Source organism: Bos javanicus, chromosome 8 (genome assembly GCF_032452875.1).
Source record: "Bos javanicus breed banteng chromosome 8, ARS-OSU_banteng_1.0, whole genome shotgun sequence".
In the NCBI taxonomy this organism is placed as follows: domain Eukaryota; kingdom Metazoa; phylum Chordata; class Mammalia; order Artiodactyla; family Bovidae; genus Bos; species Bos javanicus.
Window position 1 is genome coordinate 86,225,610 of NC_083875.1, and position 26,593 is coordinate 86,252,202.

A 26,593-nucleotide genomic window follows, 5' to 3' on the forward strand; every position below is an offset into this window, starting at 1 on the left:
TGGGATGATTAAAAAAAAAACAAAACAACTGCTAAGAATACTCTACCCAGTAAACTTGTGCTTCAGAATTGGAGAGAGGGAGAATTTTCATAAACAAACAAAAGCTGAAGGAGCTTATATGAAAGTTGTTAAAGGGAATTCTTTATTCTGAAATGAAAGCATGTAAGTTAGGAATATGAAAGTATAAAGCTCATGGGCAAATAAATAGTTAAATTCAGAATGATATTGTGATGGTGATGGTTAAATTTCTTAAAATTTTAAAGGTTGAAATACAAGAACAACTAAAACTGTAATACTTTGTTAATAAATACGCAATATAAAAAAGATGTAAATTGTGACATCAAAAGCATAAAAGTGTAAACATGTAGATCTTTTTTATGTATTAATTTTCAAAATTAAGCTTATCATCTTAGCCTGTCATAAATATAAGATGTTGTATGTAAGCCTCATGATAACAAAGAATCAAAAACCTTTAGTAGATACCCAAAAGACAGGGACAAGAATCAAGGCATATGACAACAAAATCATCAATTCACAAAGAAAGACAGCAATAGAAGAGTAAAAGAATTACAAAAACCCAGAAGCAATTAAAATAATGGCATAAGCCCTTACCTATCAGTAATTCCTCTGTATGCAAATAGATTAAATTCTTCCATTAAAAAATGTAGAGTTGTTTTATGAATTAAAAATCAAGACCCAACTGTACAATGATAACAAAGACTCACTTCAACTTTAATAACAGTAAAGGAATGGAAAAAGATACACTATTGTAATGAGAAATAAAAGAAAGCAGCAATAGCTATAATTATATAGATTTGATAGCTATAATTCTATACACTTGAAGTCAAACACTGTAACAAGAGACAAAGAAGGTCATTCAGTTCAGTTCAGTCACTCAGTCATGTCCGAGAATTGCAGCACACCAGGCCTCCCTGTCCATCACCAACTCCTGGAGTTCACTCAGACTCATGTCCATCGAGTCGGTGATGCCATCCAGCCATCTCATCCTCTGTCCTCCCCTTCTCCTCCTGCCCCCAATCCCTCCCAGCATCAGAGTCTTTCTCAATGAGCCAACTCTTCGCATGAGGTGGCCAAAGTACTGGATTTTTCAGCTTTAGCATCATTCCTTCCAAAGAAATACCAGGACTGATCTCCTTTATAATGGATTGGTTGGATCTCCTTGCAGTCCAAGGGACTCTCAAGAGTCTTCTCCAACACCATAGTTCAAAAGCATCAATTCTTTGGCGCTCAGCTTTCTTCACAGTCCAACTCTCACATCCATACATGACCACTGGAAAAACCATAGCCTTGACTAGACGGACCTTTGTTGGCAAAGTAATGTCTCTGCTTTTGAATATGCTATCTAGGTTGGTCCTAACTTTCCATCCAAGGAGTAAGCGTCTTTTAATTTCATGGCTGCAATCACCATCTGTAGTGATTTTGGAGCCCCCCCAAATAAAGTCTGACACTGTTTCCACTGTTTCCCCATCTATTTGCTATGAAGTGATGGGACCAGATGCCATGATCTTCGTTTTCTGAATGTTGAGCTTTAAGCCAACTTTTTCACTCTCCACTTTCACTTTCATCAAGAGGCTTTTGAGTTCCTCTCCACTTTCTGCCATAAGGGTGGTGTCATCTGCATATCTGAGGTTATTGATATTTCTCCCAGCAATCTTGATTCCAGCTTGTGCTTCCTCCAGCCCAGCATTTCTCATGATGTACTCTGCATAGAAGTTAAATAAGCAGGGTGACAATAGACAGCCTTGACGTACTCCTTTTCCTATTTGGAACCAGTCTGTTGTTCCATGTCCAGTTCTAACTGTTGCTTCCTGACCTGCATATAGGTTTCTCAAGAGGCAGGACAGGTGGTCTGGTATTCCCATCTCTTTCAGAATTTTCCACATTACATAATGATAAAGAATAAATTTACAAAGAGGATATATTAATAGAATTATAAATTTTTATTCATCCAACATCAGAGTACCCTAAATATAGAAAACAAATATTATTTCCTGACTTGAAGCAGGAAATAGGCAGCAATATAATACCGTGGGACTTCAATACCCAACTTTCAACAATGGAGAGAACATCCCCAAAGAAAATCAATAGAGAAATATTGGACTTAAACTACACATCAGATCAGATGAACCTAACAGAAATATGCAGAACATTTCATCCAATACCCCTGGAATACACATTCTTCTCAAGCATACATGGAATGCTCACCATGATAGTTAATGTGTTAGGTCACAAAACAAGTCTTAACAAATTTAATATAATTGAAATTACTCTAACTTTCTTTTCCAACCACATGATATGACAATCCATAACAGTAGGAAAGCCAGACATATCACAAATGTTTTTGTTGTTTAGTTGCTAAGTCATGTCCAACACTTGTGACCCCATGAACTGTAGCCTGGCAGGCTCCTCTGTTCATGAGATTTCTCAGGCAATAATAACTGGAGTGAGTTGCCATTTCCTTCTCAAGGGGATATTCCTGACCCAGGAATCAAATCCATGTCTTGTACATTATAGGTGGATTCTTTACTGCTGAACCACTAGGGAAGCTCATCACAAATATATGGAGATTAAGAAAACATGTTCCTGAATGACAAAAGGGTTAAAAGAGAAATCAAAAGGAAATAGGAAAGATATTTTGAGACAAATAAAAATTAAATACAACATACTAAAACTTATGAGAAGTTCTAGAAAGCAAGATTATAATGATAATAGTATACATTAAGAAAAAAGAAAGCTCTCAAATAAGCAACCTTACAACAACTAAGAACATCAAGGAACTAAACAATGAATATAAGTTGAATGTTATCAGAAAGAAAGAAATAAAAATTAGGGCAGCTATAAATGAAAAAAAAAAAAGGACTAAAAATACAAAAGGAAAGACTACTGAAACTAAGAGCTGTTTTTTTAAAATTATGGTATGTATATTGGTTTTTCAGATATAAGTCTATTGCATATTAACAGACTACAATATTGTATAAACATTTCTTTAATATGCACTGGGGAACCCAAAAATTCATGTGGAATGTTTTGTCGCAATATTCACTATATTTTTGTTGTCTGAAACCACACCTGCAATATCTCCAAGGTATGCCTGTACACAGTGGAATATTATTCAACCTTTAAAACAGCAGTGCCCAATCTTTTTGGCACCAATTTTGTGGAAGACAGTTTTTTCACAGGCTGAGTGGGGGTTGGTTTCAGGATGATTTAAACACATTACATTTACTATGCACTTTATTTCTATGATTACATTATGATATATAATGAAATAATTATACAACTCACCATAACGTAGAATCAGTGGGAGCCCTGAGCTTGTTTTCCTGCAGCTAGATGATCCTATCCGGGGGTGATGGGAGACAGAGACACCTGAAAGTGTGTTGCTTATGTCCAGTCTACTCCACGATCTTGTTTTGGTCGCTGTCACTGCAGAAAGCCCTGAGTCACAAAGATAGGATGTTGGAAATGGAAGCAGACTTTTCAGTGCTTTTGTGGCAATCTCAGTATATTCTGCCTTGACTTTAATCCAAAATGTATAGAGATTTGAAGTTGTCTCAAACATAGTTTTTCCCCCCTCTGGGTTGGAAGTTTATTTAAAAAAAAAAGCACCCCAGTTATCTCATTGTCTTCCTTGTCCATTATTTTTCTTAACAGAACAAGTTACAAAAAACTGGGGAGAGGGTATAAATTATCTTTGCAGACTGACATACTTGCAGAGGACTCCCAAACAATGACGATGATTCAAAAGCTCCTAGGTTTACTCCTGAATCAGGCAAAGAGCAAAGAACAACATAAGAAGGAATTTTGTTAACAGCAATCTTATAATACAACATTGATTATGACAGTCCAGTGGTTACAATTACATTCATGATAAATCACTAAAATCACCCTGTTGCTTATACACTGGAGGTATCAGTGCAAGGAGTCATCTGAAGAGTGAAAACCAGAATTGGTAAGGCTTCTCTGGCAGTGTGATTCTGAAACCAGTGGCTCCTGGCTCAGTCACCCTCACTTTGAGTCCTGGTCTTCTGTTTCATCTAAGAGGGCAGAGCAGATCCCCAGCTTTTTCAGTTCTTCCACCAGCTCCCTGGTTCTGGTGCATCTGCAGAAGAATGTCACCACCTCCCCCATGAACTTGCAGTTGAGGTACACTTGTGGGATAGGGGGCTGGCTGGAATAGTCTTTAATGCCTTGTGGGAGCTGGGGGTTGTTTAGCACATTGTAGGTTGTGGGATCTGTACCATGGCATTGCTGAAGCGGCACTGGGGCTGCTCTGGCATCCCCTTCAGGAAGACCACCACCTTGTCCTTCCCCAATGTGTCCAGGTGCTCCAATGAGCTGCTGCCACCTAAGCTCACCACCTGCACACCTGGGGCCCTACAGGCCATCATCCACACTGTGCCCCCAGAGAAGCAGAGACCTGATTGGCTCAGGGATCCTCTCTTCCCCACATGCTGGCCAGAGCTCTTAACTGCCCCAAACATACTTTTAAGGCCACTGTCATTTGTGGTCTCAAGCAACTAATCTTCTCCTAGCATGGCCAAAGTCAATTCACCTGGTTTATTCACAAATGGGCTGCAGATCCATTCCTTCCCAGTTTGGGGATCATCTGTGGTTGGGAAATAATGCTCAAACCCTTTTGAAAGCTGAGATAGGTGATCATGCACCATTTGGGAGAAAGAAGCTCTTGCTCAATCTCTTTCAAAATCTCTGCTAATGTTTGAAACATATTTAAAAAAAAAAAAAAAAAACCCCAAACTTTTCACCCCCATAACTGCTGTTTAACTTTGAATGCAGCCACTTTATCTGCTGACTTGAACAAGTTGTCATGCTCCCCTGAAGGGACAGATTGAGTTCATTGAGCAGGTTGAATATGTCACACAAGTGAGCAAGTTTTGTGGTCCATTCTGTGTCAGTGAAACATGCTGCCAGTGGTGACCATTTTTTCTAAAAGAATTATTTCGAGAAGCTCTCATAACTCAAAAACTCTAGCCAGTGATATACCTTTAGAAAACGACCTCACGTTTGTGTTTAAGAGAACACGTGTGTGCTCTGTGTCCATCTCCTCACAGAGGTGTGTGATATGAGTTAAGAGCATGTATTTTAATATGGTTGATAATTTTAATCACATCCTGAAAAACATTGTTAAGTTCAGGTGACATTTTTCAGCTAGACAGTATTTCTTTATGCATGACACAATGCATAGGGTCACATTAAGAAGTGACCTTTTTGCCATCCAGTCATGGCAGCCACTCTGTCTGTGGCTGCATACATGATTGCTTAGTTGCTCAGTTGTGTCCAGCTCTTTGCAATCCCATGGCCCATAGCCTGCCAGGCTTCTCTATCCATGGGATTCCCAGGCAAGAATACTGGAGTGGGTTGCCATTTTCTACTCCATCTGTCTGTGCAAATACAGACAGAAAATGACCAATTCAGTTTTCCTAATACATAATCAATCAGAGACTTGAATAGTTCTGCAGCTGTGGTGTTCATTTGCAACTAAAGGGCACATAGCATATTCTGTTGCACATTTTCCTGAGAAACTGTGCAAAAACAAATGTTCTTGCCTATTTGTTAATATCGGTAGACTTGTTAACCTGGATTGTATACCACAGTGACTCACTAACTCTCTCTAACAACTGTACCTCAATATCCTCCGCTATTTCATCAATTCATCTAGTTATGGTGCTAAACGAAGAAGAATATGTGCCACGTTTTGAACTGCAGCCTCTCCTCAAAGTTCATGACAAATGTCCTTAGCAACAGGCATGATCAATTCTTCACCAGTAGTAAAGGGCCTCATAGCTTTAGCCACTAAGAATGATGCTCTCAGTGCAGACACATTTGAGGAAGTGATGGCCTTCGATAATTGCTTCTGTTCTTCATGCTCACATTTTTTTTTTCTTTTGAAAAATTGCAAAGGCTTGTCTTTTAATGCAGAGTACTCAGTCTGCATGTGGCAAAGCAATTTTGAGGGTTTCATAGCTTCTTTGGATGGCTGGCCACTATATATTATACAAAGCAGGCTTGAAGAATTTGGACTGCTTGTTGCAATGAACCTGTAATTTAAGTAGGACTCTTGGTATTTTCTTTTAAATGTAGCTTTCTTTTTGTTGGCAATTCTATTCTCTTCTGCCGTTTCATCATTGGATCTTCCCCCTTCAAAGAAACTCCCCAGAAAATTTGTTTGTTTTTTTTTTTTCTCATTTTGGCTAGGGTTAGCTTCAGGGCTTATCTGGAAAAAAAAAAAAAAACTGTGACTGAGACAAGTGCGGAGTGTGGGAAAGAGGCATGGACAGAAGTGGTAAATAAAATAATAGGTGGGATCCACATGAACTAAAATCAGTGTCGGATTCTGACTTAAACCTGCCACCAGATGCAGCTGTATAACTGAAGTACATCAACTCATTTGCCACAGCTTAATTGTCTCTTGCTGCTCACTAATAGGGTTTTGGCATGAGTCTGCAAGCGATTTATTATGGCCTCTGTGCAGTCAAACCTCTCTGCTAATGATAGTCTGTGTTTGTAGCTGCTCCCCAGCACTAGCATCACCACCTCGGATCATCAGGTATTGGCTTCTCATAAGGAGCATGCGATGTAGATCCCTCGCATGTGCAGTTCACAGTAGGGTTCTCGCTCCTATGGGAATCTAATGCCGCCACTGGTCTGACAGGAGGCAGAGCTCAGGCAGTAATGTGAACAATAAGCAGCAGCTGTAAATACTGATAAAGTTTCTCTCACTCACCTGCCACTTACCTCCTGCTATGTGACTTGTTCCTAACAGGCCACAGACTGTCTGGTTTGTGGCCTGGGGGTGGGAAACCCTGCTTTAAAAAGAAGAAAATCCTGCTATTTGTGACAGCATGGATGAAACTGACAGAGATTATATTCAGTGAAATAAGCCAGATACAGAAAGACAAATACAAATACGGCATCAGTTCAGTTCAGTCGCTCAGTCGTGTCCGACTCTTTGCCACCCCATGAATCGCAGCACGCCAGGCCTCCCTGTCCGTCACCAACTCCCGGAGTTCACTCAGACTCACGTCCATCGAGTCAGTGATGCCATCCAGCCATCTCATCCTCTGTCGTCCCCTTCTCCTCCTGCCCCCAATCCCTCCCAGCATCAGAGTCTTTTCCAATGAGTCAACTCTTTGCATGAGGTGGCCAAAGTACTGGAGTTTCAGCTTTAGCATCATTCACTCCAAAGAAATCCCAGGGCTGATTGCCTTCAGAATGGACTGGTTGGATCTCCTTGCAGTCCAAGGGACTCTCAAGAGTCTTTTCCAACACCACAGTTCAAAAGCATCAATTCTTCGGCGATCAGCCTTCTTCACAGTCCAACTCTCACATCCATACATGACCACTGGAAAAACCATAGCCTTGACTAGACGGACCTTTGTTGGCAAAGTAATGTCTCTGCTTTTCAATATGCTATCTAGGTTGGTCATTACTTTCCTTCCAAGGAGTAAGCATCTTTTAATTTCATGGCTGCAGTCACCATCTGCAGTGATTTTGGAGCCCAGAAAAATAAAGTCTGACACTGTTTCCACTGTTTCCCCATCTATTTCCCATGAAGTGGTGGGACCGGATGCCATGATCTTCGTTTTCTGAATGTTGAGCTTTAAGCCAACTTTTTCACTCTCCACTTTCACTTTCATCAAGAGGCTTTTGAGTTCCTCTTCACTTTCTGCCATAAGGGTGGTGTCATCTGCATATCTGAGGTTATTGATATTTCTCCCAGCAATCTTGATTCCAGCTTGTGTTTCTTCCAGCCCAGCGTTTCTCATGATGTACTTTGCATATAAGTTAAATAAGCAGGGTGACAATATACAGCCTTGACATACTCCTTTTCCTATTTGGAACCAGTCTGTTGTTCCATGTCCAGTTCTAACTGTTGCTTCCTGAACTGCATACAGATTTCTCAAGAGGCAGGTCAGGTGGCATGTTATCACTTTAATATGGAATACAAAACAGTCATAGAAGTGGAGTGCAGGATGGTAGTTGACAGGAGATAGGGGGTGGCAATATGGGCAGGTATTGATCAAGAAGTACAAAGTTTTAGAAAAAAGAATAGGTTCTGAAAATCTATTGTACAATGAATGGTAAACAATACTGTATTGTATACTTATAATTTTCTAAGACAGTAGATCTTAAATGTTTGCACCAAAAATAAAGAAAATGGTGACTATATGAGATTAATTGGCTTGATTGTGACAATTATTTTAAAAATGTATGTGTACATCAGAACATCAAGTTGTGTGTCTTAGATATATATATTTATTTGTCTATTATACCTCACAACCAGTCCATTGTTAAGGAGATCAGCCCTGGTTTTTCTTTGGAAGGAATGATGGTAAAGCTGAAACTCCAGTACTTTGGCCACCTCATGCAAAGAGTTGACTCATTGGAAAAGACTCTGATGCTGGGAGGGATTGGGGGCAGGAAGAGAAGGGGACGACAGAGGATGAGATGGCTGGATGGTATCACTGACTCGATGGACATGAATTTGAGTGTACTCCGGGAGTTGGTGATGGACAGGGAGGCCTGGCGTGCTGTAATTCATGGGGTCACAAAGAGTCGGACACAACTGAGCAACTGAACTGAACTGAACTGAAAGATAGGAAGAAAAAAGAAATGAGGTACTGATTTATCCTATAATATGCATGAACACTGAAAATTATGCTGGGAAAGAAGTCAGACATAAACAGTCACATACTATGTAATTACATTTATTGATATATGAAATATCCAAATAGATGTATTTGCACAGACAGAAAACAGATTGGTGATTGCCCAGATGTTAGGTGAAAGAAGGAACAGAGTGTAACTGCTCCATGAGCAGGTTTCCTCTAAGGCAATAAAAATGGTTTTGAACTAGAAAAAAGTAAGGATTACACAACACTGTGAGGAGAAGGCAATGGCACCCCACTCCAGTACTCTTGCCTGGAAAATCCCATGGACGGAGGAGCCTGGTAGGTTGCAGTCCATGGGGTCGCTAAGAGTCAGGCACGACTGAGTGAGTTCACTTTCACTTTTCACTTTCATACATTGGAGAAGGAAATGGCAACCCACTCCAGTGTTCTTGCCTGGAGAATCCCAGGGACGGTGGAGCCTGATGGGCTGCCGTCTATGGGGTCGCACAGAGTCAGACACGACTGAAGCGACTTAGCAGCAGCAGTAGCACACAACACTGTGAATGTACTTGAAGCCATTTAACAAGTTAAAATGGTTGATTTAATCAGTCAAATAATAAACCCTCTCCTCAAGTTACTTTTAGTTTACTGTTTCAGTGCAAGTTTTAGTATGAATTATATCTTTAAAGAAAAAACCAGCCTCATTTCACTCCAAATAGAAGATGGCAGAGTAGGAGGATGTGGAGTTTGTGTCTCCTCACAACTACAACGTGAATGCATCGGAGCAATTCTCACAGAGCACCTATTAGGCGCTAGAGTGGGGGACCTCAAGCACCTAAGGGAGTGGGAGGAATCCCTGCACAACCAGCTAGGACGTGGCGAGGAAAGAGGGGGAAGAAAAGTGGAAGCAAGACGGGATCGGTGCCCCTGAGTGGTGCTGGGGAGGAAGAGAGGCTCCCACACCCAGAGGGGCCTTCTCACAGCAAGGGGGTCAGCAGGGAGGGAGAGGGACTCTGGCGGAGTTGTGGGGATCAGAGCGGAACATGGAAAGTGGCTCCCCCAGACTGCTCAGGCCCCAGTGAGACTGCCAGGGTCCTGGGCCTGAGCCCCACCCCTGTCAGGGCCTCTTCTGGCCCAGAGTGAGAAAACTCACTCAGAGACCAAGGACTTGGCCAGCACTCCTATCCCAGGGGCATTATCACCACCATGCGTGGTCTTGGAGCGGTCACACTGAATGCCTACCACTTGCTCAATATCGTATTTGATTTTACAGAGAAATAATAGTCACATTAACATCCCTATTGCAGAAGGTATTCTTGTGACTTTGATAGTGAGCTTGCATTTAAAGAGCATTTTTAAAATAAATCTTCCGAAATGTGATTATGAATATGTGAATGTTTTTGATCTTGTACATTCAATAATATGAAACTACGATGACTTAAGTAGTATGATTAAGGTAGGAAAAAATATTTCCTTTCTCCCTAAAAATGTGTCAGAATAATTTGGGTTATAAAAGCCTGGAATCATAAAGGCTGATGGTAAAAAACATGTGATTGGGATAGCGCTAATTAGGTACTTTCTGAAATATTTTTCTTTCTTCTTTCTGAAGTATTTTAAGCTACAGAGAAGCTTGTTAACTATAATAGGGCTCATTGAAGGCAGATTATTCAGAAATGAGCAGGGCCCTGCCTGCCCTCAAATGCATGTGTAGGAGAGATGCTCTCAGTTCAAGCCAGGCTCTCTGTGCCCTGAAATATGGCTAAAGCTTCACAGTGCTTTGAAGACAACTTATGAGGAGAGGAGTGTGTGCAAGAAAGCAACAGAGCATGGCTCTTAGGGACGATCACATTTCAGGGGCCAAATAGTCTGGATTTGGCCTGGTCCCCAGTCCTGAGCAAGTTTGGAAACATCACAGAGTCTCTCAAATAATATGTTGTTAAGAAGTCTTTAAATTCTTATTTTATATTTATTTTTAGTTGGAGGATAATTGCTTTACAATATTATGTTGGCTTCTGTTATACAGAGTGAAGTAAGTCAAACAGAGCAAAACAAATTTCACATGTTAGCACATATATATGGAATATATAACGTAGAAAAATTGTACTGATGAACCTATATGAGGGGCTGGAATAGAGATGAGACACAGAGAACAGACTTTGGACACAGTGGGGTAAGGAGAGAGTGGGGCATACTGGGAGAGTAGCACTGACGTATTTACACTACCATGTGTAACATAGCCAGTGGGAAGTTGTTCTGTAGGCACAGGGAGCTCAACCTGGTGCTCTGTGAAGTCTTTCAATTCTATACCAGCTCTGTAATTCTTTATTTACATTGTTTAATCAGTTTGCCACAATTTATTGTGTGACCTTTTGCAATCCTCATTAGGTTTCAGCAGCTTTGAACTTTTCACTTACCTTGACATCAGAGCTCTACAAAGTTGTCTAATTAATGAAAAAGTCCATATAGTATGATAGCAGGTATCTTAAGAGACTGCCTTTCTATCTTAATGTTATTCATCATTTACTAAACTTATCTACCTGTGGTTAACCTTGTCAACGGTAGCAAATATTATTTAGCAGAAAATAATGTTTCTAATGGAGAAGGAAATGGCAACCCACTCCGGTACTCTTGCCTGGAGAATTCCATGGATGGAGGAGCCTGGTATGCTACATACAGTCCATGGGGTTGCAAAGAGTCGGACACGACTGAGCGACTTCACTTTCTTTCTTTCTATAGTTCCTTTTGGAGAAGGAAATGGCAACGCACTCCAGTGTTCTTGCCTGGAGAATCCCATGGGCAGAGGGGCCTGGTGGGCTATGGTCTATGGGGTTGCAAAGAGTTGGATACGACTGAGCAACTAACACACACACACACACAATGTTTCTAATACAGTGCTTCAAAAATTACATTAAATTTCCGCCTTATACCTTAAATTTATACCTTAAGGTATAATTTATACCTTAAATTAAATTAAGGTATAGTCTCCTGGTATAATTATTTAAAAATATTTATTTGGCTTTATTCGGTCTTAGTTGTGGCACACAAGATCCCTGTTACATCATGCAGGATCTTTCATTATGGTCCATGGACTCTAGCTGTGGTACGAGGGCTCAGTAGTTGTGGAGCACAGGTTTAATTGCTCCTCGCATGAGGGATCTTAGATACCCAACCAGGGGTTGACCCCAAGTCCCTGCATTGCAAGGTAAATTCTTAACCACTCGACCACCATGGAAGTCCCCTTATATATATATATATATATATATTCGGTTATTATTGAGCTTGAGCAAGGCCTCATGTCCTCCACCTGCATTTTTTTTTCTGTAAAAAAAAAAAAAAAAGCTTGAGCTAAATAATAAGTTTAATCAGAGAAGTGAGAAAATGCAGAAACAAAGGAAAGTAATAAAAAAAAGGATCCAAAATAACTATAGTTATAGTTATAAAAACTAATCCAAATTAACTATAGTCAGTAAGCAGAGTCAAGGACCTTTAGTTTCTTCTCAAGGGCCATAGATAATACTCTGAGCCATATCCTGTGAGCTGTCTTATAAATACTGAAACCACTACCAGGTAGAAGAAGTCAGCTACATGATGACCAGACTGTGGCCATTACATAAACTGCCACATTTCCAAGAATCGGCCTGAAGGAAACGGGAACAAACTGATGCTGTAACTGAAGATTAACTGCTCTTAAAACAATCAAGATGACTCTGGTCAGACAACCACATGACAAATTTGAAGATGACTGTCAGAGCTGACTGTGCTGTTTCTGCTTGTAGCCCCCTGCCTCTGTCTATGAAAGCTGTTGTCTACAGGTTGTCTGTGGGTGGGGATGCCAGCCTTCAGACAGGAGTCCACCTTCTCCTACCCCTCTCCCCCAACCCCCACCCTGGTTGCTGGCATCCAAAACAGAGCAAACTTTCCTTCACACTCATGTTGCACCTTTATTGGCTTTTGAATGGAGCTGGACCCCACTTTCAGTTGCATTATGTTACCAATGATAAAATGACTGCCTCAAAGTTGAAGTTATCTTGAATGGTTGAGCACTCTCAAAAAAAAAAAAAAACAAAACAAAACCATGCTTCTATATAGATTTTTTTTCTTATTCGAGCACAGTATTTTTTAATGATTTGTTTTGGAATAATTGTAGATAGACAGGAAGTTGCAAAATTAGGACAGAAAGGCCCCAGGTAATCTTCATCTAGTTTTCCTAATTGGTTACATTTTATGTAACAAAAAGACACTATTAAAGCTAGGAGACTGATATTGGGACAATATATGTGTGTGGTTTATAACATGTGTATTTAATAACATGTGCAGCCACCACTATGGCTTCCCTGGTGCTCAGTGGTAAAGAATCCATCTGCCAATGTAGTAGACGTGGGTTTGATCCCTGAGTCAAAAAGATTCCCTGTAGTAGGAAATGGCATCCCGACTTCAGTGTTCTTGCTTGGGAAATCTCATGGATGGAGGAACCTGGTGGGCTACACTCCATGGTGTTGCCAAGAGTCAGGCATGACTGAGCACATGATAAAGTCAACAAATAGAGTAACTCAATGAGGAACTACAAATTATAAAAAAAGGAAACAAATATAAATTCTGGAATTCAAAACTACAAAATAATTGAAATGGAAAATTGACTAGGGGTTCAACAGTGCATTTGAGATGGTAGAATAAAGAATCCATAAATTTGAAGATGGATTAATAGAAATCAATGTAAAAAACAAAGAGAAAATATTGAGGAAAAATTAGCTATGGGACCCATTAAGCACACTAGCAAACATGGAAACAATCTCAAAAAGCAGGGAGAGAAAGAGGAAGAAGAAAAAATACTTGTAGACATGACTGAAGTCTTACCAAATCTGATGGAAAACATTAATCTACAGACTCAATGTTTACGTCTAGTAAAATGAAAGCAAAAAGATACATCTAAGACACATCCTGGTCAAAGTGTGGAAAAACCAAGGTAAACTCTTAGAGCAAGAGAAAAACTGTTCTCCATATACAAGAGAACCACAGTAAAATTAAACACTGACAATCGGAAAGAGTAGAGGGAAGGCTGTGTGATGACATATTCAAAGAGCTGAAAGAAAAAATATTGTCAACCTAGGATGGCATGTCTAGAAAATCTATCCCTCAAAAAAAGAAGGAAAAATACAAATATTCCCAGATAAAAAAAGAGCTGGAGAATTCGAAGCTAGCAGTCCTACTTATAAATACTACTGAAGAAAGCTTTTTGAACTGAAAAAGAAAAAAAGAAGGTTGATTCTTAGATTTGAAAATGCTGGATTAGGCTTCCCTGATAGCTCTGGTAAAGAATCTGCCTACCAGTGCATGGGATACAGATTCGATCCCTGCTCCAGGAAGATCCCACATACCATGGATCAACTAAGCCCATGACAACCTATTAACCCTGTTCTCTAGAGCCCAGGAACCACGACTAGTGAGCCCACACAATGAAACTGAAACCTGAGTGCCCTACAGCCTGTGCTCCACCACAAGAGAAGCCACCACAATGAGACACCTGTGCAATGCAACTAGAGAGCGGCCCCTACCTGCTGCAGCTAGAGAAAAGCCCACGCAGGAACAAAGACTCAGCATAGACGAAAATGAATAAGCAAGTAAAGAAAATTATTAGAAACAAGAAAATGATAGCTTGATTTATTAAAGGATATTTGTATGTCCTTAAGGGCTTCCCTGGAGGCGCAGAGGTTAAAGCGTCTGCCTGCAATGTGGGAGACTTGGGTTCGATCCCTGGGTCGGGAAGATCCCCTGGAGAAGGAAATGGCAACCCACTCCAGTATTCTTGCCTGGAGAATCCCATGGACAGAGGAGCTTGGTGGGCTACAGTCCATGGGTCGCAAAGAGTCAGACAAGACTGAGCAACTTCACTTTCACTTTCACTTTGATGAGGACTGCCAGGTTTATATGTGTGTGTTTTAAAAATTTTGAAGAAGGAAATGGCAACCCACTCCAGTGTTCTTGCCTGGAGAAACCCAGGGGTGGGGGAGCCTGGTGGGCTGCCGTCTATGGGGTCACACAGAGTCGGACACGACTGAAGCGACTTAGCAGCAGCACGTGTATATCAGTAGAGAATGTTCCAAAAGTTTTTGTGGACTTTATTAATTTTAGAAATAAGGATGTTGGAAATGTATGAAAAATTTATTTGAAAGCTTAACTATTTTAATTTATTTTATACTTCATAGCTTTGTAAATTTCAAGTATTTTTTTTTGTTTAATTTTTAAGTTCCTGTGGCTGAATATAGAGAAGATTAAAAAAAATTTAATGTTTTCAAAATTCACACGGCTGAAGAAGTATGATTTAGATCCATACCAGAAATGGATACCAGAAGTAGAAGATATTAAGAAGAGGTGGCCAGAATACACAGAAGAACTATACAAAAAGATCTTCATGACCCAGATAACCACAATGGTGTGATCGCTCACCTAAAGCCAGATATCCTGGAATGCGAAGTCAAGTGGGCCTTAGGAAGCATCGCTATGAAGAAAGTTAGTGGAGATGATGGAATTCCAGTTGAGCTATTTCAAATCCTGAAAGATGATGCTGTGAAAGTGCTGCACTCAATATGCCAGCATATTTGGAAAACTCAGCAGTGGCCACAGGACTGGAAAAGGTCAGTTTTCTTTTTTTTTTTATTTTATTTTATTTTTAAACTTTACAATATTGTATTAGTTTTGCCAAATATCGAAATGAATCCGCCACAGGTATACATGTGTTCCCCATCCTGAACCCTCCTCCCTCCTCCCTCCCCATACCATCCCTCTGGGTCGTCCCAGTGCACCAGCCCCAAGCATCCAGTATCGTGCATCAAACCTGGACTGGTGCCTCGTTTCATATATGGTATTATACACGTTTCAATGCCATTCTCCCAAATCTTCCCACCCTCTCCCTCTCCCATAGAGTCCATAAGACCAAACCCAAGGAAAGGCAATGCCAAAGAATGTTCAAACTACCACACAATTGCACTCATCTCACACACTAGCAAAGTAATGCTCAAAATTCTCCAAGCCAGGCTTCAACAGCACATGAACTGTGAACTTCCAGATGTTCAAGCTGGATTTAGGAAAGGCAAAGGAACCAGAGATCAAATTGCCAACATCCACTGGATCATGGAAAAAGCAAGAGAGTTCCAGAAAAACATCTATTTCTGCTTTATTGACTATGCCAAAACCTTTAACTGTGTGGATCACAACAAACTGGGGAAAATTCTTCAAGAGATAGGAATACCAGACCGCCTGACCTGCCCCCTGAGAAATCTGTATGCAGGTCAAGAAGCAATAGTTAGAACCAGACATGGAACAACAGACTGGTTCCAAATTGGGAAAGGAGTACGTCAAGGCTGTATATTGTCACCCTGCTTATTTAACTTATATGCAGAGTACATCATGTGAAATGCTGAGCTGGATGAAGCACAAGCTGGAATCAAGATTGCAGGGAGAAATATCAATAACCTCAGATATGCAGATGACACCACCCTTATGGTGACTGCAGCCATGAAATTAAAATACTTTTACTTCTTGGAAGAAAAATTATCACCAAACTAGACAGCATATTAAAAAGTACTGACAAAGGTCTGTCTAGTCAAAGCTATGATTTTTCCAGTAGTCATGTATGGATGTGAGAGTTGGACTATAAATATAAAGAAAGCTGAGTGCTGAAGAATTGATGCTTTTGAACTGTGTTGTTGGAGAAGACTCTTGAGAGTCCTTGGACTGCAGGGAGATCCAACCAGTCAATCCTAAAGGAAATCAGTCCTGAGTAGTCATTGGAAGGACTGATGCTGAAGCTGAAGCTCCAATACTTTGGCTACCTGATGCAAAGAACTGACTCATTTGAAAAGACCCTGATGCTTGGAAAGATTGAAGGCAGGAGGAGAAGGGGACAACAGAGGATGAGATGGTTGGATGGCATAACCAACTCGATGGACATGAGTTTGAGCAAGCTCCAGAAGTTGGTGATGGGCAGGGAAGTTTGGCATGCTGCAGTCCATGGGGTCACAAAAGTTGGACATGACTGAGCGACTGAACTGGCCTGAACTGAAAGAAGTATGATAGAAATTTAAGTTCTATGTCTGGGTTGATGCAAAGCACTAATATTACCATGTGGAAAATTTGGAGTTACAAACAAGGGCATCCTGAGAGTAAAAATATCTGGGAACCCTGTCTGAGTTCCAGATGGGATGAACTGACACTTGACTAAAATCTCTGCCTAACAGGATGAGAAGGTAGGATGGGAAGGCTCAGAGAAGGCAGATGAATAAAGCTGAAAGGCTCAATGTTTGGGGAGGGACCAGGATCCAGCCTCCTCCTCTCTCACTCCCTCCTCACCTTCAGGAGCCCTTTGTGACCAGACCACAGCTCTATGATGTGGGCCTAGGACTTAAGTCCTCAAGTGGACACCCTGTGCTCAGTTGCCTGAGGGCAGCAGTGTGATATAGATGATGGAGAATTTTCTCTTTTCTCTGAAAAGCACTTTTGATATTTGGCTGAATTCCTGTTCCACTTACTGGGTGACTGATACCATCCTTGCCTTTCTATTTGGACTGGGGCTCTTTTTCCTGTTCCTTCCCTATCTGGAAAATAATCCATCCTTTCCACCTCCCAGGAAACATGGAGACATAAAGGTAAGGAACCCTTGGCACAGCTTCACAAGCACATGGTTCTCTCTTCTATTATTATTTTCACTTTTCTGAATCAATTAGAGAGACCCCTGAGATGGGAAAGAATATGACATCTATTCTCTAGGAAGTATACAACATCACCCCTCTAGGGACAAACCAGGCTGGGAAGGGGATACAGTGAACACTAGGATTTCTAGCCAAAAGGTCTCAGACCAGTTGCGCAGGTGTGGTAGAGGGATCCAGGGCAAGTCCCAAACACAGCGACCAGGGGCTGAGGATTGGATACTGAGTTTACTCTAAGCCAGAAGACAGACTCCTGAGCACCAGTTTATCCCCCATGAACAGGTATCTTGGATGAGGGCTGATCTGAGGGCAGTGCTGAGGCTCTGAGAGCCTCAGAGATGGGGCTGGAGTAGGGCCCTGGACTTGGGAAGCAGACACCTACCTGATGGAGCTCAAATTCACCAGTGGGTCTGAGAATGCGTGTTTCTTGAGTAGAGGAACAGTGACAAAGGAACCACGGTGAATCTCACATTGAAAATCCTTCTTTATGTTCTTCAAAAAAATTATTCTTATTCCCTTTAAAAATGAGTAAAAGGAAAGAAAAAACAACAACAAAAAAAACACAAACACAAAGAAAAAACACAAACTCTGCTAGTTAAATGTATAAAGTCACATTATGTATGGACACTGAGTGTCTGATGCTGGTCTAGAAAGGGGAAAGTGAGAATGGGGTCCCAGGTCCTCACTTTTTCTGTCTCTCAGCCTCAAACTGAGCCAAGGAGAAGAAGGAGGAGTCGGAAGAAAAATGCAGCTGTGAAAGGTAGGTTATGCCATTCAGCCCTGTGTGCCCTGGGTGTTAGCCCCCACCCTCTCTGGCCCTGAAGGCCCAGCTCAATGGGTTCTGAGGAGACCAGTGGCCGGGCCCGCCCCTCAGGAAACAGAACCCCCATGGAGCTCCTGAGGAGCAGAGCAGAACACAGATCCTTCCCAGATTCCATGTGCAGAATGAAGCTGTGAGGGTCCTGAAAATGGGTGTGGCCCAGCAGGGCTGTGTGGGCTGCGTTGGACCAATAGCACCTGGATTGGGAGGTGGGACCTCCAGGTCCAAGTGTGGACATGTTAACTTTGCTCAGATTCATCTGTGAGGTGACCCCTGCCCATTCTCCTCCACTGAGGGGTTGTGAGGGCAGCAGGAGGCAATGGATGTGGAAGCACTTTGTCAATGATAAACCCTTTCCTGAGGTTCACCATCACTGTCACGGACCCTTAGACAGCCTTGGACCCTGCTGCCTGGACTCCAGTCTCCCAGTGGTGTCCCTTTAAAGGAGGGGTCAGCCTCCTTTAAGACCCCTAGGCTGGTGCCTTCACCACCATAACCCACTCTGCTGATTTTCAGCTTGCAGAGATTGCCAGAAAGAATTGGAAGAGGTCCGGGACCTGACTTCATTTCTGCAAACGTAATGACTCTTCCCCTTCTCTCCTGGGTTCTTATTCCTCCCAGATCCTATGGTGGATCCCAGGGCTACAGGCAGCCTGGGGCTGAGCTGGGATGGGGAGTCCTAGGGTGGGGGTTTGGCAAAAACCCTGGTGTGAGGGACAGCAGGGGCCAGGGAAGGCTGTGGGCTGCAAGCGCCCACCCTTGCCTGCCCAGTCCTCCTGGCCCTAGGGGCTCCTGGCTGCAGCTTGTGCCTCCTGTCTCCTGCAGACACCTGGGGAGGTTCCCTGAAAAGGGCAACTTTCATCAACTCTCCTCTCAAGATGCCCCTGGGAAGGTGAGCAAAGCAGCACCTGCTGGAGCCCACCAGCCACACAGGGAAGAGACTGCTCCCACCGTGTCCCCGGCTCCTCTGACTGAGCAGCCTCTACCTCAGGCCTCCACCCTTTCTTCAGATTCAGTTCCCTCCTCATTTTCTGTTCACTCAGATTCCTCCTTGAGTGCTTCTCAAATACCAGAGCCTTTCCTTCCCCTGGACAGCCTTTCACCCCAGCCACTGGCTGTTTCTCCTACACCGCCATGCTCTCCTGATGCAGCGGCCTGCCCTGCACCTCCAACAGCCTCCTCTGTCCCACAGCCACCAGCCGCCATGCTGAATCTCAGTCAGGGTGAATCTGTGGCACTCCCATTGGGCACCGTCTCACGCAGGTCATCTCTACCCTCCTCATGGAGACCAGCCATCTCAGGCCTACTCCATTCAAGCTGCCCCCTTTCAGCCCTGTCTTGGTGGCAGGGGGCTGAAAAAACCTGGAGTTCCTCAACTGTGACACACTTTGAGTCCCAGCAAGAACACCTTTCCAGTCACCCAGCAGAGGCCTCATTTTGGGGAGACCTCACAAACAGACAGGTAGAGCCTGGTAGCCTCTCTTTTGTGAACCCAGATGTCCAGAAGCTGCTGGAGATACTAATCACCAAGAGAGTAGAATTAAAGATTTGGAAGAAGAAAGGAAAGGAGGTGGAGGCAAGCTTTTGGATCATAAAAGGCAAACCAGAACAACTGCTTGGTCCCGAGAGGGCCCCATATGCTGGCACTTTGGGGGACCATCTACAGAAGACATGCAGCCACCTCTTCTGGGGTCTCCCTTTTCTGCACAGTGAGTCTCTGGTGGCTACTGTCACAGTACCTGGGTCCCCTTTAGAGTTACACCCTATCTTATTTAACAAATGCTCTAAGACCAAACCACTCCAAATTCCAGCCAAAGCAACATCACAACTGTCATTGGCCCAGCCCTTGACCTCCACTGTGGCCCAGGTACAACCCAGACCCTTGATTCCAACCATGGCCCAGTTTCAACCACCACCTCAGGGTCACATGGAGACCCAGGCCCAACACTTACCCTTGACTTCAATCCTGCCCCAATATCAGCCACAACCTCGGGTTTACTTGGAGACTCAGACCCAACCCCTACCCTTGACTCCAACTATGCCCCATTGTCAAGCACAAACTCAGGCTCACATTCAGACCCAGGCCCAACCCCAACCCTTGTCTACAACCATACCCCAATGTCAACCATCATCTCGGGCTTACATGAAGACCAAGGTCCAACCCCTACCCTTGACTCCAACTATGCCCCATTGTCAAGCACAAACTCGGGCTCACATTAAGACCCAGGCCCAACCCCAACCCTTGTCTACAACCATACCCCAATGTCAACCATCACCTCGGGCTCACATGGAGACCCAGGTTCAACCCCTACCCTTGACTCCAATCATGCCCCAATGTCAACCGTCACCTAGGTTTCAGTTAGAGACTGCTGCTCATATCTCACCATCTCTTCCAATCCAACCATCTTCTTCTAAACCACAGATTAGGTACGGTGAAGTATCTCATGCAACAGTCCAAAGTAAGGGACAAACTTCTGTCCCAAATGCAATTCAAAACCTGGAACATCACTTTTTGATAAAGCAATTAGAAAGTAGGAAAATTATACCCTCTTTGGTTAAAAGATATCAGCATGTCTTTAGTCAAGTCACCCACAACCATTCCCAGGAGAGCAGGCCTTCCCAGGCCCACATCTCTGTCGCCACCCCTTTTGGGGATTTGATCAGGCCTGAGGTTTGGGAGAAACTGGAGCACCACCTTTCTAAAAGGTTCATGCAGCAACAGAGTGACCTGCCCTGCAGAATCCAAGCTTCTCAGAAAGTTATGCAGCTTCAGGGTGAATTCCCAAAGCTTTGTGAGGTACAGGCTAAGAAGGGGCCCTCAATACCCTCTGCAGTTCTAGACAAAAGCAGCCAGGACACACAGAAGATGAGGTCCAGATCCTCAGCAAGGATCCCACCAGAGAAGGGCCTTTGCCAGGATATAGAACAAAGTGTGGGGAAGATCGTAAAAGACCTGTACATGATCTCAGCCAACACCACAGTGACCGTTCCAAGAGTGAAGCCTGAGTCACAAAGAGAGTTGAGCCCAGACAGGAAGCATCCAGAGGATTTGGGAGTCCTTATGGGCATGAACACTAAGCAGATTCAAGAGAGTCCAATCCTTGTGGGTGTCCATTGTTTGAGACTTGCTGCCAACCGCATCGTAGACCTTTCTGGAGAGTCAAAGGCTTATCAAGAAACAGAAAATCTAGATTCCTCTCAGAATGGGGAAGCCTCCATGAACACCTTCCATGAGTCTCTTGTCCTGAGTCCTTGTGTCCGACAGGAGTTGGAAGCATATATACTAAAATTTCGGGTGACGCATATGTGGGGCTTACTCCTCAAGGTCTTCAAGTTCATACTTAGCTTGAATTTGAGAAAGGCCCACCGCATACCCCTTCCAGGATCCACCTTGAAAGCTACTTGTGAATCTGGGGACCACTCAAAAGCCCAGTCTACAAAGATCTTTGGAAAGCCTCCTCAGCCCCAAGCTGGAAAGAGAAAGATAACAGCTGAGGCAGCTTCCCCCATGGCGACTGCCTTCTCCACTCCCTCATGGACCAGCGAGGAAACCCAGGGAGTCATGGGAGGACCCCTGCCTGGTGGCATCCTTAAGCCCTCAGAGGTCCCTCTGACTAGACAGGGAGACAAGCCACCTTCTCAGGCACCTATGTACAACTTTGTGGGCAGAATCTGGCACAATGAGTGTATCATGGGGGCTGACAAAGGCAGCCTGGAGCCTTTGAGCAGTCCAAGTCCAGCAATGGTCAGGAATATGCCACAGGAGGAAGCTGGGGAATGGGCTTTCCCAGACTCCTACTCTAGCGTGACAGTAGTGGAACTTGATGAAAGGTCCCAATCTCCCATGGAACAAGAAGCCATAGAGGGGGACTCTGGTTGGAAAAGTACTTTTGAACCTTGTTTGCTGATCAAATCACAAAGTAATAATATGGATTTGAGGAGATCACAGTCTCAAAAATTCAATAAATGCTTCTCATTTAATACAAAGTCTGTTGCCTCAAGTCTAGATCTACACTTTGGTGCACAGTTTCGTAAGCTTGAGTGCCAAGGTTTTACAGATGGGCAGAAACAGGCTCAAGGCCAGGCCGTTGGCATGCTCCTTCAAGACTGTGAAACTGGGGCCACTGGCACGCTTCTCAAAAACTGTCGCTCAGATATGTTCATTGCTGCAAACAACTTGGCTTCTCAGGAATCCCTGTCCTGTTCCCAGACCTTGTCCAGTGGAGGCACGACCAATTCCCAGATGCTCTATGATGCTTCATCAACTGGAGGGAGCAGCCAGGGGCAGCAGGAAGTCCTAAGATGGCAGCCCCAACGTACGTGCCAGAGCAAGAAGTTTGTCCCCACTGATGGGAGAGGGAATTACAGAAGGTCCAAACTAGGACAGCGTAAAAAAAGATTGGCAGAATGGAGGGCCTACCAGGCCCGCAGGATGAACCACTTTGGCCAGAAAAAGGAATCAGCAGAGTCACTAAGCAAGTCCCGCCAGTTTACCTTGAAGAAAGGACAGGTTCCTTTAGAAAGCCACTTCAGAATATGGATTAAGCAGCTTCTGCAGTGGATTTTCCCCAATAAAAGCAAAAGACCAGAAGAGCACCTGCAACAAGGCAAGCCTGCAGCAGCCACTACAGGCTACAGTAGCCACTATAGCAGCCACCAGACCCAGGAACCAGTCCAAAGTAGATTGATAACGGAGGGCAGGGCTGCTGAGGCTCAGGTTCTCATGACAGCTGTTGGAAAGATCCTAAAGGAGAAGATGGTGTTACACTATAGACCTCATGCCTCGGAGTTACACTGGTGCCAAGGAGAACTCTGGGCCCCATTCGGTCCATGTTACTGCTACCATAGGTTTTCCTCCTACAAAGAGCAAAGGAGAGTGGTGGGAGATACATCCTGCCATCACCAGGCTACCCCCATGGGCCACAGCTGTTCTAAAAACAGTGAGTGGACCAGTGCCAGGGGCATCAAATGGGCTGTCCTACCTAGGGAGCCAGGTCCCCCTCTAGGCAGAGCTTGCCAGCATAGATCAGGAGTGACAAGTGTCTCCAGCCATAGCCTCCACTGTCCAAGGCACTGTCTTTTTCAGAAATAAACCTCTTCTGGTCAATCAGAACAGGCTTGTCACAGCTTTCCTGGTAGGAAATCTCTTCTCCAAGAAAAAAAAAATGCATACCATTCAGATAAAAATTTTTTCTCTCATGTTAGCACATCATCCATGTGCTAATGGCTTCTTCCTACCACAAATTTTATTGCTTCCTGAAATAATTATTGTTTCTCATGAGAAGGGGTAGCCTGTCTATGCCATTGAGGGAAGGAAAGGGATCAGGGTCCACTCTTCCCAGGTGCCAGCTTTATTTTCCAGACGGGACAGGGACATGGAGGGAGGGTGACCCCAATGTGGATGCTCACCCTCACCCCGGTTCCCTCACTGCACCTTCAGTTTCCATAAAACCAGCATTATGGAAACAAGTGACAGCATTCAGCACATGCCGAGGTGAACGAAACCTAAAGACCTCCTCCTTCTCAGGATCCAGCTCAGTCCTCTCTCCATCTCTCTCTCTACCTTGAACTTGTGCAGCTAGCTGTAGGGGAGGGCTTGGCGGAGGCTGAAATTCCCCTCAGGCTCCAGAAAGTGTCAGAGATAAGTTCACATGTCAGAATAAGAGAGGAATTTGGGGGCAGTGCTGGCCCTGAGTCCAGGGTGTGAGAAACCTCTTCCCCATGTCATGGGGGGATAGATGACACTGCCCTGAAATCCCCTTCTTTCCTGGAAGGAGCTGGGATTGAGATTGGCCAGGAGTGTCACCCTCCCTCTGCCCTTCTTTTACCCTGGAGCTGTGGTGAGGACAAAGATCATACGTTCCCAGCTCTGAGGGAGTGTGGTGGGGAGCGTGCACGCTCCTGAGGGTTCATCCACCCCTGCCCTGGAGGAGAGGACAACCCTGCTCACAGGACCCACCTCCCCTGGGGGGAGGGAAGGAGTGTCACTGTGTGTGCAGTCACCTCACAGTCTGGGGGTGGGACACTGTGCCCCTAGGGTGGATAGAGAGGTAGGAGGCTGGTGGCAGAGATGCCCATAGTGTGCAGTGTATCGCTGATCCTGCTCACAGTGCCAATTCTTTTGCTGTTCACACTGTTTATTGAACCCAGGGTAAGCAAAGCTTGAGCTAAGAGGTTGGAAGAAGACTCGAGGAGCCATAGGGACTGCAGACACGTTTATTCTCTCCTGGCTGGCATGGCAGCCATAACACAGCCTCTCTCCGGGCAGCTGTAGTGGCAGCCATAACATAACAGTAACATTGCCATAACATAACTTGATATAACATAACCATGATACCACTCCAGTGGAGCTCCAGTACAGCAGCATCCAGGGCTTGCAGTGAAGCTCATACTGGTGTACCACACACACCCTCATGTAACATAACCACGGTGTCACTCTAGTCTAGCCCTTGTACAGTAGCAGCCAGCGCGTTCATGGTAAAGCTCATATGAGTGTACTGCACAAAGCAGCCCATGACTAAGCAGGTACCTCATGATGTGCATGCGCAGGGCTGTAAGTGATCTCAGCCATTATATAACCATGCAAAGTCATTGTTTATAGAACATGGGGTAAGAGGGCATGAGAGCATGGGGTGAGAGAACCTGATTGGTACCATCTTGTTAATTTCCCCACATGCAGTGATCAAAGAGCCCTGGCATTCTATCACTGCCTACAGGCCCGGAGGAAAGAAGTTAGGAGCCTGGTGGCTCCTGGTGGCCCCACCCGAGTCTCCCCCTACTCTAGCTCCCGGAGCCCAGACAGAGGGAGAACATGTGGAGCTCCTCCACAGAGGGCCAGGCTCCCAGAGGCAGTGGAGCCTCCGGGAAGGGAAGCTTCACTTCTCCACAAGTATAAATTATCAGCTTTCACAAGATCAGAAGCTTGGGACAGACTCGTGGTCTGTGACCTCTCCTACATGTGTGCCCCAAGGAGGCTTCCAGGGGAGAGGTGGGACTCAACAGGCCCAGGGACCATGCAAGGGTCATAGGAAGTCTCACCTGCTATCAGCCTTGCTCACCCCAGAGCCCGGAGAGGGAAGAGGCCAGCAGACAGGATATGTCACCGTTGGGTGGAAAGTGACTTGTAGGTAGAAGGGTGCCATCAGCTTACTTCCTTGGGCCTGTCCACACGGGAAAGTGGGGAGACAGGAGCAGTTCCCTAGAGCTCCTGTCATGACTGTGTCACAGTCATTCCTGCGATGGAGAGACCTGCTCCAGGAGAGGCCCCTGATCCTTGAGACAGCAGGAATGGCCCTGCACTTATGCCTGTCAGGACTCCAACATGTGGGACCTGGACCTAAGGTGTGGGGATCATTGGGAACAGGCCTACTTGTGCTCTGGTTTCTTCCAGAAGCCAGGTCCTGCCTCTGGGTCCCATCCTTTAGGGGGAGCACAGCAGTGGGGACTTAGCCAGTGCCTGAGGGAGGGGCTGGGACCCAGGCCACAGAATGCTGCTCCCAACTCTGGAGCTCAGGAGACAGTCCAGAGTTCCCCAGCATGGACCTTGTCTGGCTGCTGCTGGGTCCTCTCATGGGCAGCAAGACATGAGGGCTGGGTGTTGGGGGAGCTGTACCCCCAAGGCACTTGTCCAGAGAAGTGACACAGAAGGAACACAGAAGAGCAAAAAGCAAACAGGGGCAAGTCCCTTCACATTTCTGCTGTTTTAGGGGAAGAAAGGCGACCAGTGGAGGTCCCCCCACTAAGAGTCCCCACATTGACCCCACACGGGGACCTCCCACATACCCACTCTGAGAAATCTCACCCAGAAACTTCTCAGCTCATCCCACAGAGACCTCTCTGAGGCCTCCCCCACACACCTCACAAGTGTTCTTTAGGCCCTGAGTATCCACCCCTGACAGGTCCTTCATGGTAGGTCTGATGTCACTCAACAAACTGGCAGCACAGAAGAAGGCCCATCAACTGTTCCCTGACACCCCTTCCCCAAACTCTAAGACATCCAGGCATTGTGAGCATTTCCCCAGATGGGCTTCTCTGCCTGGAGAAATCATGCTCATGACTTTTGACCTTTTGTGACCACTGCCTCTGAGTAGAAAAGTTGCAGCAGACCTGCAAGTCTTTCCGCAGATCTTCATCAGCTAGAGCTCTACCCCAAGGCTTGTTGTTGTTATCTAGTCACTAAGTCATGTCCGACTCTTTGCAACCCCATGGACTATAACCCGCCAGGCTCCTCTGTCCATGGGATTTCCCAGGCAAGAATACTGGAGTGGGTTGCCATTTCCTTCTCCAGGGGATCTTCCTGATCCAGGGACTGAAACCAAGTCTCCTGCATTGACAGTCACTGAGCCACCACAGAAGCCTGCCCCACTGCTTAGTGAATCACAGATTTTAAATATGAATAAAATGCTGTCAAACTCCAA

The 26,593-nt window shown here is 44.5% G+C and overlaps 1 protein-coding gene and 1 long non-coding RNA gene across 5 annotated transcripts; one reads left to right on the forward strand and one right to left on the reverse strand.

The window, feature by feature from the left end:
• Positions 1 to 2,925: 2,925 nt before the first annotated feature.
• LOC133253057 (uncharacterized) lies at positions 2,926 to 18,015 on the reverse strand. Of its 2 annotated transcripts, XR_009738159.1 has the most exons (4): positions 17,739 to 18,015; positions 6,767 to 6,848; positions 3,732 to 3,784; positions 2,926 to 3,459 (listed from the first exon to the last, which is right to left on the reverse strand). It is a non-coding gene; the product is annotated as an uncharacterized LOC133253057 (long non-coding RNA). The 2 variants fall into 2 exon arrangements; XR_009738158.1 differs by lacking the exon at positions 17,739 to 18,015 and having other exon boundaries at positions 6,767 to 7,253.
• Positions 12,959 to 26,593, forward strand: LOC133253055 (spermatogenesis-associated protein 31E1-like). Of its 3 annotated transcripts, none has more exons than XM_061426255.1 (4): positions 12,959 to 15,286; positions 18,059 to 18,116; positions 18,693 to 18,753; positions 19,002 to 26,593. In XM_061426255.1, exons 1-4 carry the CDS (start codon positions 15,239 to 15,241, stop codon positions 23,266 to 23,268), a joined length of 4,434 nt encoding a protein of 1,477 aa, XP_061282239.1. In that variant the 5' UTR covers positions 12,959 to 15,238; the 3' UTR covers positions 23,269 to 26,593. The 3 variants fall into 3 exon arrangements, with proteins under 3 accessions (XP_061282239.1, XP_061282240.1, XP_061282238.1); XM_061426256.1 differs by lacking the exon at positions 12,959 to 15,286 and adding an exon at positions 15,339 to 17,296 and having other exon boundaries at positions 18,693 to 18,724; positions 19,002 to 19,042; XM_061426254.1 differs by lacking the exon at positions 12,959 to 15,286 and adding an exon at positions 15,409 to 17,296.

Coding starts and splice junctions, on each gene's coding strand:
- LOC133253055 (XM_061426254.1), top strand. CDS start 17,111: ATGATGGAGAATTTTCTCTTTTCTCTGAAAAGCACTTTTGATATTTGG. Junction 17,297..18,058: donor GGAAACATGGAGACATAAAG/GTAAGGAACCCT, acceptor TCTGTCTCTCAG/CCTCAAACTGAGCCAAGGAG. Junction 18,754..19,001: donor CTGACTTCATTTCTGCAAAC/GTAATGACTCTT, acceptor TGTCTCCTGCAG/ACACCTGGGGAGGTTCCCTG.